At 37.5% G+C, this 11,976-nt stretch overlaps 4 protein-coding genes across 4 annotated transcripts; 3 read left to right on the top strand and 1 right to left on the bottom strand.

Annotated features, from left to right (window-relative positions):
- Nucleotides 1-23: 23 nt before the first annotated feature.
- On the top strand, nucleotides 24-1,512 carry BATDEDRAFT_22024 (uncharacterized protein; the record flags this gene model as incomplete). Its single annotated transcript, XM_006675383.1, has 5 exons — nucleotides 24-305; nucleotides 395-452; nucleotides 536-696; nucleotides 768-1,250; nucleotides 1,351-1,512. 5 exons carry the CDS (start codon nucleotides 24-26, stop codon nucleotides 1,510-1,512), a joined length of 1,146 nt encoding a protein of 381 aa, XP_006675446.1.
- A 195-nt stretch (nucleotides 1,513-1,707) lies between these two features.
- BATDEDRAFT_85881 (uncharacterized protein) lies at nucleotides 1,708-2,668 on the bottom strand (the record flags this gene model as incomplete). The annotated part of the gene is made up of 3 exons (XM_006676021.1): nucleotides 1,708-1,817; nucleotides 1,918-1,991; nucleotides 2,256-2,668. The coding sequence occupies 3 exons, from the start codon at nucleotides 2,666-2,668 to the stop codon at nucleotides 1,708-1,710; spliced, it is 597 nt and encodes a 198-aa protein (XP_006676084.1).
- A 317-nt stretch (nucleotides 2,669-2,985) lies between these two features.
- Nucleotides 2,986-10,555, top strand: BATDEDRAFT_84927 (uncharacterized protein; the record flags this gene model as incomplete). The annotated part of the gene is made up of 22 exons (XM_006676307.1): nucleotides 2,986-3,118; nucleotides 3,242-3,348; nucleotides 3,481-3,536; nucleotides 3,645-3,672; nucleotides 3,741-3,920; nucleotides 3,994-4,140; nucleotides 4,366-4,387; nucleotides 4,448-5,723; nucleotides 5,801-6,429; nucleotides 6,615-6,678; nucleotides 6,772-7,216; nucleotides 7,311-7,365; nucleotides 7,446-7,753; nucleotides 7,826-7,892; nucleotides 8,362-8,474; nucleotides 8,563-8,660; nucleotides 8,748-9,055; nucleotides 9,133-9,266; nucleotides 9,367-9,614; nucleotides 9,706-10,058; nucleotides 10,125-10,256; nucleotides 10,328-10,555. The coding sequence occupies 22 exons, from the start codon at nucleotides 2,986-2,988 to the stop codon at nucleotides 10,495-10,497; spliced, it is 5,073 nt and encodes a 1,690-aa protein (XP_006676370.1). The 3' UTR covers nucleotides 10,498-10,555.
- A 623-nt stretch (nucleotides 10,556-11,178) lies between these two features.
- BATDEDRAFT_85377 (uncharacterized protein) lies at nucleotides 11,179-11,548 on the top strand (the record flags this gene model as incomplete). The annotated part of the gene is made up of 3 exons (XM_006676306.1): nucleotides 11,179-11,207; nucleotides 11,294-11,325; nucleotides 11,424-11,548. The coding sequence occupies 3 exons, from the start codon at nucleotides 11,179-11,181 to the stop codon at nucleotides 11,546-11,548; spliced, it is 186 nt and encodes a 61-aa protein (XP_006676369.1).
- Nucleotides 11,549-11,976: the final 428 nt, after the last annotated feature.

Here is an 11,976-nt window from a genome sequence, read left to right as displayed (position 1 = left end):
TCTGTTTATTCACGTCCTTCAAAATGATAAATCGTCTGATTATCCATATAGTATCAGGAGGCAGCTACATTCTTCTTCTCACACCCTTTCTACTTGTATGGTATCTAAACCGTACTATAGGATTCAACATTGGATTGATTTTGGTCATATCGTGTATAATTGGCATCAAAATCTTGGAAAATGTCATTTATATATTTGGTTATTACCTTTCTCACCGTTTTAAAGTACCATGGATATATGGATTGACCAGTATAGCTACTCTTATTTCATTGTTATGCTTTCACTGTGCGCTAGTAGCGATTAGCGTGAGTATTGATGGCTATTCTCGCGCATAGACAAGCTTTTTTGACATGTTCATGTAAAAACAATGTATTAATATTGAGTGTGTTGCTAGAAAGGACTTTCAATTACAACAACATCTCTGAATCGACATGACAAGCAGATTATGCTGGGTACGTTTATTCTCCAATGTGTTGAATTGAATATGCATTGCATATGGCGTATTTATGGGTTGACTAACTGTTATAGAAATTAGTACTTGGACTATGTATGACAGTGGTTGAACTACTTACATTAGGAAGTCCACCGATATACTCGATTTCATTGATTTTGGTATATTTACTTGTTCTGCGTGTGCTTCTTCAATTGCTCGATCGAAATCTTTACCATTTGGAAATCCAATCACAGCACTTGCGTGTAAGATTTAAACCATGTCTATTTTCCTCGAGTCTTAAAATAAACACTCATCAGATTTATATATGGTACAGGAGAATGCTAGAGTACCACGTAGTTTTTTAGACGTCGCATACAAGAAAATCGCAGCATTGACCTATTTTCGACTGGCGTTGATCTGCTATTTCCTCTGTGAAGTCGCACTTCGTCTCATGTCAATTCTCATAAGTCCATCAATCGTTCTACTTGGCCAGGTGTCTTCTCAATTCATTTTTATTATGATTCTGTGCATCATTTTTCGAATGCAAAAACCTATTGTTGCTTACTTGTCTACTAGGATGGATGGGCGTGTTATCGTCACTGTGGATCCTCTGCAAAACACGCAGCCGAATGCAAGATCATCAAGTACACCATTGACTGTTAACACTATAGGAGTATCAGCACTAAATCAAGCTGGAGTGTTGATACAAGTATATCCAATACAGATACGTTCCACTGATAATATTCCAATATCAAGCACATCTTCACTTTTTAATCCCAATGCCACAAATAGCTACGGGACAGGTGAAAACTCTGAGGTAAGCTTATTTTTAAATAGGGTTGTATTCAATCACAATACACTAATGCTGCAACGACATTACTTTATTTTGACGTGATCCGCACTCATCAAACCACCAGAGTCGTCAAAGTCGTCAGCAAGCCAGCCACCTACTTTTTAATGGAGTTGTTCATGGTTTTAATTTTGTTGTTGTGCCGCCATACAGTAGAATCAATATTGGAACCGAACGACCCAAAATGGAACTCGCAACTTTAGTCAAACAAAGTATTCGACCAACATAGTATTTAACTGTAAATTAATACCCAGCAGTACACGTTAGAGGCTCGTCAGATTAAGCTCGAGGTATTTTGCATAGTTTGACTTACCACTTACGAAGGTGTATCCATGCAGCCATTGTATATAAATGAACGCATGCTTCAGACCAAGAATTTAAATAAAAACGCCCGAGATTACACACTGAAAAATCGGTTCGCCAGCTATAGTTGGGATGAATGTTCAGCTGGTAGTGGTGCATTTCGAGCAAGTATGATTTTTAAAGCGCTCTTGGATGATCCATCTTTGGATATCAGTGATAGTGTTTGTACAGCTATTGCATTTTATTTAAAACAGCATCCCAGCAATTCAAAACATCAGCGCCAAACTAATATCGCAGATCAATTCATATTCAATTCATGAAAATGACTTACATTGCTTATATGCCAATTTTTTCGTGCATAAAACAATAGCTATCGACGAAACCACAGGTAGTGCTGGATCGATTCTGTATGTTAAGAGCATAAATATCATGCATGGATCAATAAGTTGAATGCCTCCTCATCAAAGAATTAGTATAGCAAAACGGATAGTTTAATATGTACAATCTACCCAATAAGTTCTATGCAATCCAAATGGCTTAAACTAAATGATATCCAGTCCACATAACTATATCGTTGATTCAACATGTAAATCTATTAGAAATCCATAATAATTGTAATACAATGCCACTAATGATATCTGCACATGTCCAATGAATTGCCAAATTTACCTCGAGATTTGTCGATTCTCAGCCAAATCCATTGCATCTCCATCAATAACAATGGATTGAGTAACAGTAAATGTTTTGTTGTCAAGTGGAAGCATTGATGGTGGTGGAGCTCGGTTGTTTGGCAGCTGTGCGCCTTGGTCCGAGTATGAAGATGATTGCTGTAGTCGAGGTCGAGCATTACCATCATGCTTACTGCTCGACTGTCTATGTTTTTGATATGGTCGATTTTTTTTGGGTTTACTTGATACGCCTGTGGCATATGGATCTACAACCGAAGCATTGGGTGCTATTGGATGATCGATCTGTTCAATCCAGGTGTCATTACATGTTGAATCAGTAGGACCCAAGTTTTTACATGAGGTATCTTCCGCAGAGTATTTTGTATAAGAACGACCATTCTTGAATAAGGTCATATATATCTTAATGATGCTATCCATTCATCATGTTAGGGTTTAACAGGCAACATCGCAACAAGTTGAAGATAATAAACGCTAGTCAGCCAAAGCTATTATCCATTTACCTTGGAGATGCGCTAGAAAAGACAGTCTACTCAATAATAGTAAAAATATGGTTTGATATCAACACGCAAGCCTAATAAATACCAGCAGCAAGCCAAAGGATAATGCTATTCAATAGTCGAAAGCTGTTTGCAGGCTGAAATTGCAGATGAAAAGCAATGCATTGAATTGATTGATTTCAGCTTTTTGGTTTCTGGCATTGAAAGTGTTGAATGGCAGACAATCGTAACGCAACTGGACGAGCTTTACAGCGGATAGCTCAGATACATGCTGCATTCTCTTCTGCAAACAGCTCTTGTTCTGGAAACAACAAAAGCTCGACCTTTTCATCAACAGATGCAAATAGTGAGTTATTACCGATTACTCAACCCGATGCACTTGAGTATCTGCAACAATCTATTCCCAGTTGTTGGCTGACAACTGTCCATTTGGATTTGGATTTGAATCTTGATTCATGTTTAATTGTAGCTAGCAGTGCTACGGTTTGCATTGGAGATGTTGTTTTTCAAGTACGGACTCCAGAATATCCAGAGCTTGTTCCAAGTTTGTCAGTTCCGTTTTTTGATGGTGCTCAAGTAAGCTTACATCTCTTTACGTGACTATTGAATAACTGGGATTTCAACCAAGTTCAATGTGGTTTGGTCAGCTATTTCTATATGATATGTACATGAATAGGTGCAAGTCTAATTTTTAATTCAACTTGCTAGGATATGATCGCTCATCTTCGATGGATGGCACAAAAGGATCTTCTTGGACAAGACATGTTTTTGACTGGGCAAGCCTTTTGTTTGGAATGCGAATAAGTAACTTTAGTGAAAATTAGCAACGTGTTCTAATACGATTTCTGATTCAATTCATCTCAAATATGCAGCGATCCAGGACCACTAAGACGGCATTTGGTAAGCATCATTTCCATTGCTCACTGATGAATACTTTGACTGATCATTTAGTATTGGCAATCAATTAGGTATTGAGATATGCTCAGCTATCTCAGCGCGAGATTGAGTACGTTGCTATCTCACGAGATGTTTCAGATACAGATCTAAAACAACGACGTGAAATTAAAAACGGTACTGCATTTTACATTGATCAAGCGTGTGTTCGTGCTGCCATATTTGGCAGACTTTTGATTTTAGATGGCGTAGAGGTATGCTATATGGTCTTGATTCAGAAACAAAATACAATCAGACGCTGCATTCAATAACGGTTTTTAATGTTAGAAAGCAGAACGGAATGTTTTGCCTCTGCTAAATAATCTCTTGGAAAACCGAGAAATGGCTTTGGACGACGGTCGGTTTCTCGTTCATCCAAAAAGATATGATAGTTTAATTCAAGGTCATGGAATGTCAAGTCTTGACAAAGCAAAGGTGTATTTATTTACTCGAATTCAATCTACTGACTACATAGTTTTGTCAACTTTTTGGACTTTGCAGACTAATTCACATTGCTTGATTTTTGAAGCTTATTCGAACATCAGACCGATTTCTTGTCATTTCTCTTGGACTACCAGTACCAGTGAGTTTTTACATTACATTTTAATTTATGCGTATTATAACATTAGAAAACTAAATATAATTTTTTGTTATATTCAGAAATACGATGGATTTCCGCTTGGTAAGAAATGATTGAAATCAAAATGCATTTATGTTGAAACAACTAATTAGATTTTGCAAGACCCACCATTTAGAAGTCGGTTTCAATCGCGAAGCATTAATCCGCCTACACTAAACAGCAGTTTAAGTCATCTGTGTGGTCGCTTTCCGAGTGTTTCGCAACAGTATATTGAACGGCTTGTTTGTGCAAGTGCTGTTTTGCGAGATATATCATCAATTCCCGATTTTCCAATTATTTTTGATAACTTTGTTGCCATTCTTCAGTCATTTCCAAAAGTCGACCCAAGTATCCTGATCGAAGCCTGTTATCCATATTTATCACTACCATTTTTTGACGAGCATACTAAAAATATATTTTATGGCGTATTGAAGCGATTTGATTTGGCACACCATCAGGACATAACCAGCACTAGTATGGCTCTTGAATCCTTATCTGAAAAAACACATACCTTACCATATAGCATAATATCTTTTGGAGATGCTATTTTGCCCACAGAAAACCAGGAACAACAGCTACCCCCTTTAATTGAGCGTATAGTGCAATTTCGTGATATCACTGGGGATACTTTAAAAGTTCGACTTTCTAGTGGATCTGAAATTTCACAGCAAACTTCCCTTTTTGTCATGACCCCTTATCATGAACAGCTTCTTACAAAGCTGCTCATGGTACATACATCTAGTGACATTTGCATTACTGGCGATAAGGGATGCGGAAAATCAGCCATTATACGTGTCCTTTGCCAGTCCCTGGGATACCAAACAGAGTATGTCTGTCTTTACAAGGATTTTTTTTCAAGAGATCTTTTGCAGCGAAGAAATACACTTTCATCTGGAGATACTGTATGGGAGAATTCAGGGTTGATCGAGGCAGCACTAAATGGTAGAATCGCAATACTGGATCAGATTGATGCTCTTGCATTTGGTACACTTGCTAGTATTCAGCGACTTATAGTTGATCGAGAGCTGTCCTTGCCAGACGGCAGTACTCTTGTTCGCGCAGATCGATTCAAATCCCTTATTGTAAAGCATGGCTATTCTCGCAAAGAATTAGCCAAACGTCAGATATTTTGCATACATCCTTCATTCAGAATCATTGGTATTGCACGATCTACTTTATCCACAAGCATAAAAGGCCTATGGTTGACACCTGAATTGGCTTCAATGTTTTTGTTTGTTCCGATGCGCAATCTTAATCTGGAGGAAGAGACTCATGTTATCCAGTCTTTATATCCTCATGCGCCTGTAGAGCCCATGCGACATTTTATATCGATTGCTTCAAAATTGCGCTTGGAAAAGGATGATACTCTTAAAGAATTTTCTGCGAGTTTATCTACCAGGTATGTCAATTGGATTACATAAACTTTATTTGCCAATTTCTGTTGCTGATTGTGATATGTTTTTGTATGGGCCATAGACAACTACTTCGGATTGCTCGATATCTGACCAAATATCCACAAAATAATCCTCGAACTATTATCTTCAAAGCAACTCTATATCAATTTTTGCCAGCATTAGCAAAAGATGCGCTTGATCTTTACCTAGATGACCAAGGAGTTCCCCGTCAGCAAGATACCGACATAAAAAAAGATGTTCAGTGTGCGGTCGTTTTGAAAGCTGACTCGGCCCAGTCATACCTTCAAATTGGTGATGTATCTCATCCGATTCTTGAGCCCACCAACCCATTATTAATTCCAGACGTGGTGTTTTTTGAGAATTCCAAGCAAACTATGATAATGCAGGAAATACTTAGAGACTACTCGCTAGGAGAGCATCTCTTGATAATCGGCAATCAGGGGGTTGGAAAAAACAAAATTGTAGACCGATTCCTTCAACTTTTGCGTCTTCCGAGAGAATATATTCAGCTGCATAGAGACGTCACCGTTTCCAGTTTGACTTCGTGCCCTACAATTGTGAATGGGTGTCTTGTTTATGAAGATTCTCCACTAGTTCGTGCTGTTCGTGAGGGATACATTCTTGTTGTTGACGAGGCTGATAAAGCTCCGACACATGTCACTGCCATTCTCAAATCCTTGGTAGAAGATGGTGAGATGGTTTTATCGGATGGTCGACGTATTGTTTCTTGTAATACAACCAGAGATGTTAACACTAACTGCATTGTTATACACCCGGTATGTTTGGTTTGAAATAATTTGCCGATTCGTGTTTTTCTGCTGATAGTAGCTAATTTTATTGATCTGGTGGATAGAGGTTTCGAATGTTTGTTTTAGCTAATCGACCAGGTTTTCCATTTTTGGGTAACGATTTTTGGCGAGAAGTTGGAGACGTATTTGCGTAAGTATAAAACTAAATTGAAACCTTTTAATCCTTAAATCTATACTTGAATGTAAGCTAACAGCATATATTTTGCATGGTATCACGTAATAGTTGCCATGTTGTTGAGAATCCTGATTCCGAATCAGAGATGCAACTTTTGAAGCATTATGCACCTGAAACACCAGATCATATGCTTTTAAAGGCCATTAGTTTATTCAATGATCTTCGTAAATTGGTTGATGAGGGACTTATATCATATCCCTATTCTACTCGCGAGCTAGTAAATGTAGTAAAGCATATGCAGGCGTATCCTAGCGAGGGATTATCTAAAGCATTGCAAAACGTATTTGACTTTGATCTTCACGAGCCTGATTTGAGGGCTCTATTGATTGATACAATGACAAAGCATGGAGTTTCAATTGGTAAAGAAACCATTTTTAAACTTCGGTTGGCAAATAATATCTCACTTTCACCGTCTACAATATTGGAGCACTGGCATGTGTTAGCACATGCTAGATTATGCATATCGGGAGATGCACATAGTATTCAAACTAGAGTAAGTAACCAGAGTAGATTTAGGATAAGTGTGTCTGATTGAATGAGCATTTTCAATACGTGACTAATGATTGCTACTTTGGTATGCTGAGCAGGGACCTTGGCCATTGCGGCGGCCACCGACATGGGAGCCATTGATTTTGAAAAATGGTAATCTATTATATTAATGTACAATTCATATTGTTTACATTTAAATGCAAATAGCTTGGCTTATACGGTTTTGATAATAGAACGCGCAACGACTTTTACAGAACTGCTCTACACCTTCAAGCTTCCATGTGTTGGAAATTCATTGGATATTATTCATGCACACGATCATTGTCTGCTTGTAGCGACTGCTGAGCCATCAATGTTGACTATTATCTCTCCTGACCACAGGACTTATCAAAAGATTGAACTGTATGAGTATGTTCCTGCAACTAGCGGAACTAGGCTGTATATTGCTGAAGTTTCTCCCAATGTCATTTGCATTTTGAACTCGGTAGAAAACAACATTGTATTGCTTGATTTTATCAAGGGTTTGACCAGCATTCTTAGTGTAAGTCGACTTATTTATTGCTGAAAAGAACAATTGGAAACTTGGATAAGTAATCTTTGGTTCAAATTTCAGATTGTTGGAATGGATCCAGCAATGGAGTCTACCATGTGTGCTGAATCAGCTGCTTTTGGTTACTTGCGTAAGTAGATTGCATTGGATTAAGCTTTCAAATGGTGTTTTGGTTATGGACAATCTATTAAGACAACTTTTATCAAAATTATATATTCAAAACTTAGTTTGCTACCAAGCTGGAATGAGCGCTGTGATTTTCCTTGATCTAAATCAAATGACTCAAATACGGTTTATGTTGTCTATTATCATCAAGTCTATTATGGCTTGTTCTGCTGAAAGTTGGATTATTTGTGACAGTCAAAATAGACTATTTATAGCACACTTGAATCGAAACACTACATTGTGGACATTAGATATTATCCCAATTGAGCAGCAGTCTTTACTTGGGTTTAAACAAGCAGTTCTGACGTCAATATCGAGTGCTGATTCGGACCAAACGAATTGGCTTTGCTTGTCTACTCCTGAAGTATATGGAAGCTTAATTCAATTTACAGACATTAGCGCGCCTAATTACCATCATACACTGCATGTTATAGCGTGGCCTCGATCAGTTGACGATTATGCACACAACGAATATATAAATATCGAGCCATGCTTTCAGTATTTGAAAATTTCAGAGCAATTAGCCACGTTAATACCTTCCGAGAATGTAAGTGTTTTTGCCAAGCTTTCATTGAATCCGATACACATTTTTACCGAGTCTCACTAATGCCATTTTGAATTGGTATTCATTCAAGGATGGCCATGGATGGTTAGAGTTGTTGGATAAAAAATCGAATTGCCTTCGTCGAATTGACATGAGACTCGCAGTTCCAAACTCTGCTGTATTAAATCGGTAAGTTGATACATTTGATCACCGCAGTTTCAACTCTATATACCTCTGTAAAGCCTGTTTAGCTGTTTGTTTAATCATTATTTTTAGGAATACAACAATGACGGAAAAAACACTTTACTTGATATCTGGAAAGCGTTTGAATTTGGGAAAACTTGTAGAACTGCCTGATGGAAATTTGCTTTTCATGAACAATCTAGGATTAGTTAGTGTGGTACAAATACAAGCTGAGCAAACTGCTGAAGATGAAAAACACTGGAAAAAACTTACTGGAATGCAAGATGAAAACACGCTTAAAATTATCTACAATGGCAATCACCCGGATGCATTGGCAGAGTCACAAGATATGATAGGTCAGGGTGGAAATGAAGGGAGCGGACAGGGACAAAGTGATCAAAGTATTTGATTTATATATATTGTGATGAATGAGTTTATTGCTATAATATGTGTTGATCATTGTGTTAATGCATCGTAGGTGGATCTGGAGGATCTGGAGGAGGTGGAGGAGCTGGAAATGCTGGCAATAATTCGACTGACAATATTGGCAGCGGTTTGTCGGATTTAAAAGGTCGAGAGTCTGGAAATATAAACGAGTCGACGTTTCAGCTGGTATGTAGAGCTGACTTTACAAATATGACGTAAATGAGCTTGGTACATACTTTTCTCGATTGATTTTTCAACTTACTTTGTATATTTAAAATATCTGAAGCGATCTGCTGGAGAACTTCCCAAAGAAATCACAGAAGCGCAGTTGGCGCTGCATCATAAACTACTAGAATCCAAACTTAAACAACTTGATATTTCAGCCAAAGACATGTCGTTATTTACAAAGTATAAAACAAATGTTCAACGAGAAATAAGAGAATTGCGTGTAATTCTAGAAGGGCTTGAAGCAAAAGAAAAAGAAAGAGTCTGGATCAGAAACAAAACAAATGGCGATATAGATGAAACAAAACTGTATGTATAATTGAACATGCTATTGAGAAATCCATTTGACGCGATATTGTACTGATTTGTCGTTGATTTTATGTTTGATTGAATATTCAAGTGTCGAGGGACTTGCAGGTGATCGATCAATTTACCGAATTCGAGGTGACAACAACAACGATCCAGCATTTCAAAAATTACCAAAAAAACTACACTTTGTGTTTGATCTAAGTGCAAGTATGATGAGATTTAATGGTCATGATGGACGAATGGAACGAAGTCTTGAATGTGCAGTGATGCTCATGGAAGCTTTTCGTGGATTTGAGTATAAGCTGCAATACAAAATCAATGGTCATTCTGGTGATGGGCCTAATACACAGTTTATACAAGCAGGCAAATTTCCAAAAACTGAAAAAGATATGCTTGAAATTATAAATCGAATGAGCATACACGCTTCCTATTGCATAAGCGGAGGTAAGATCAATTGGGAGTAATGCATCTAAAACCACGTAATGTTTACTTATTGAGCTTTTACAATAGACAATACAGTTGATGCCGTAACAACTGCCATAAAGGATATTACAGAGGAAGAGGCAGACGATTATTTTGTACTGGTGTTGTCAGATGCTAACCTGAACCAATACAATATTAGTCCAGAAACAATAGCCACAGGTACAAGACTTTTTACCTTTAAATACTGTTTTTACATGATATTTTGATTCTAACTTGTGCATGAACTGTAGCTTTGAAGTCAGATTCTCGTGTAAACGCATACATGATCTTTATTGGAAATTTGTCTGATCAAGCTCATCAATTCTCCAAAGATCTTGGTGGGCACGCCTTTGTGTGTCTCGACAACAAAGAACTTCCAAAGATTATGAAAACAATCTTTCTTTCGTCATTTTTGAAATAAATTTGACCAAGAATGCTCTATTTAGAAATAAATCTAAGATATTCCAAGTTGGAGTTGGATATATGGTCAGAGCTATTAAATGTGCGTCTGGCATATTTGGTATCAGTTCAGAATAAATTCTGGTGTTTTAACGAGTTGGTGATTAAGCTTGCTAAATCTCAGTTGCATTCGTGTTCATGTAAAATAAAACACTTGCATTCATCTTGTAGTGACTGTTTCTTGCTTTGAAGTATACAATGGTTAAACGTTTGTTGTCTCTACCACACATTGATTACAAGATAGCGTTTCATTCTACGTGAATACGGCTGTAATTGCTATGCGTATCAAAATTTTATCATCAAGTGAGATAGGCATTGATCAACTACAAGATTATGTTGACTGTTGATCCAACCACTCTGTTTTCATTTAGTGGTCTAAATGCATGACTTTTTGCGTCATTCGGTAATACATCACCCAATTCAAAAAAGCTGTGTAATCACTTGCATAAGCATCTTGCCTTGTTGATAGATTTCAACTACTACTTTATGACTTATCAATACAATGCAATGATACAAGTGTTTTACTAGCACAACTAGACTTGAATGCATCTGCTCTGACTGCATGCTTTCGTTTTTTCGTTGTTCCAACTCCGCTGTAAAAGTCGCGTTCATCACTTTATCCACCATCCGGCATTTCAAGCAGATGGCAAGCAGCGTTGTCTTGGAGGAAGAGTAGGTTTTAAACTGCCCTGATATTGCACATAGTACTGTATTTTCTAAAAGGTAGCATAATAACCCATTCTTTTTTGATATTCTAGATACGATGAAAATTATGAGCCGACCCAAGAAGGTAAAGCATTCACTTGTCCAACAGTGGTGCAATATAATGTTTCGATTAAATAGGTGTCGTGGTTGCATGCACTTGGTTAATATTGAGTCTATATTTAGAGGTCATCGAGTATGCAAAGTTTTTGGGCATGGACCCAGTTGCAGATAAACACTTGCTTTGGATAGCTCGAGATTCATTGAAAGCACCGCTTCCTGCTGATTGGAAGCCATGGTGTGTTGGATAAATTTTTATATCTATACGCATGTGTTTGAAGAGAGTATATGAAGCATCCCCACTATTGTACTACTAGTATACTAAACACATTCAAACAATATCAACTTGGATTTCAAACATAGCCAAACGGATGATGGCAATATATACTACTTTAATTTTAAAACAGGTGCATCTATCTGGGACCATCCATGCGATGAAGACTTTCGCAATCTGTATCAAACGGAAAAGGCGAAATCAAAAGAAAATGGGTCGGTAGCAACTAACAATGCTGTAAACCCAAATACTCTCAAAACAAATACATCAAAGCAAACCACTGTAACAACATCAAAGTCTGCAAGTATATCATTGGGTACAGATTTAAAACCGAAACTTGGAAAAATACACAAAAAACCCCACACAGAAAATACTCTAGGTACTTTGAGTGAGTCAGAGCATAGC

The sequence above is a fragment of the Batrachochytrium dendrobatidis genome, assembly GCF_000203795.2.
Source record: "Batrachochytrium dendrobatidis JAM81 unplaced genomic scaffold BATDEscaffold_1, whole genome shotgun sequence".
Classification (NCBI taxonomy): Eukaryota; Fungi; Chytridiomycota; class Chytridiomycetes; order Rhizophydiales; genus Batrachochytrium; species Batrachochytrium dendrobatidis.
The sequence above is the reverse complement of the archived record's forward strand: the minus strand, read 5'-3'. Positions and strand labels throughout refer to the sequence as shown.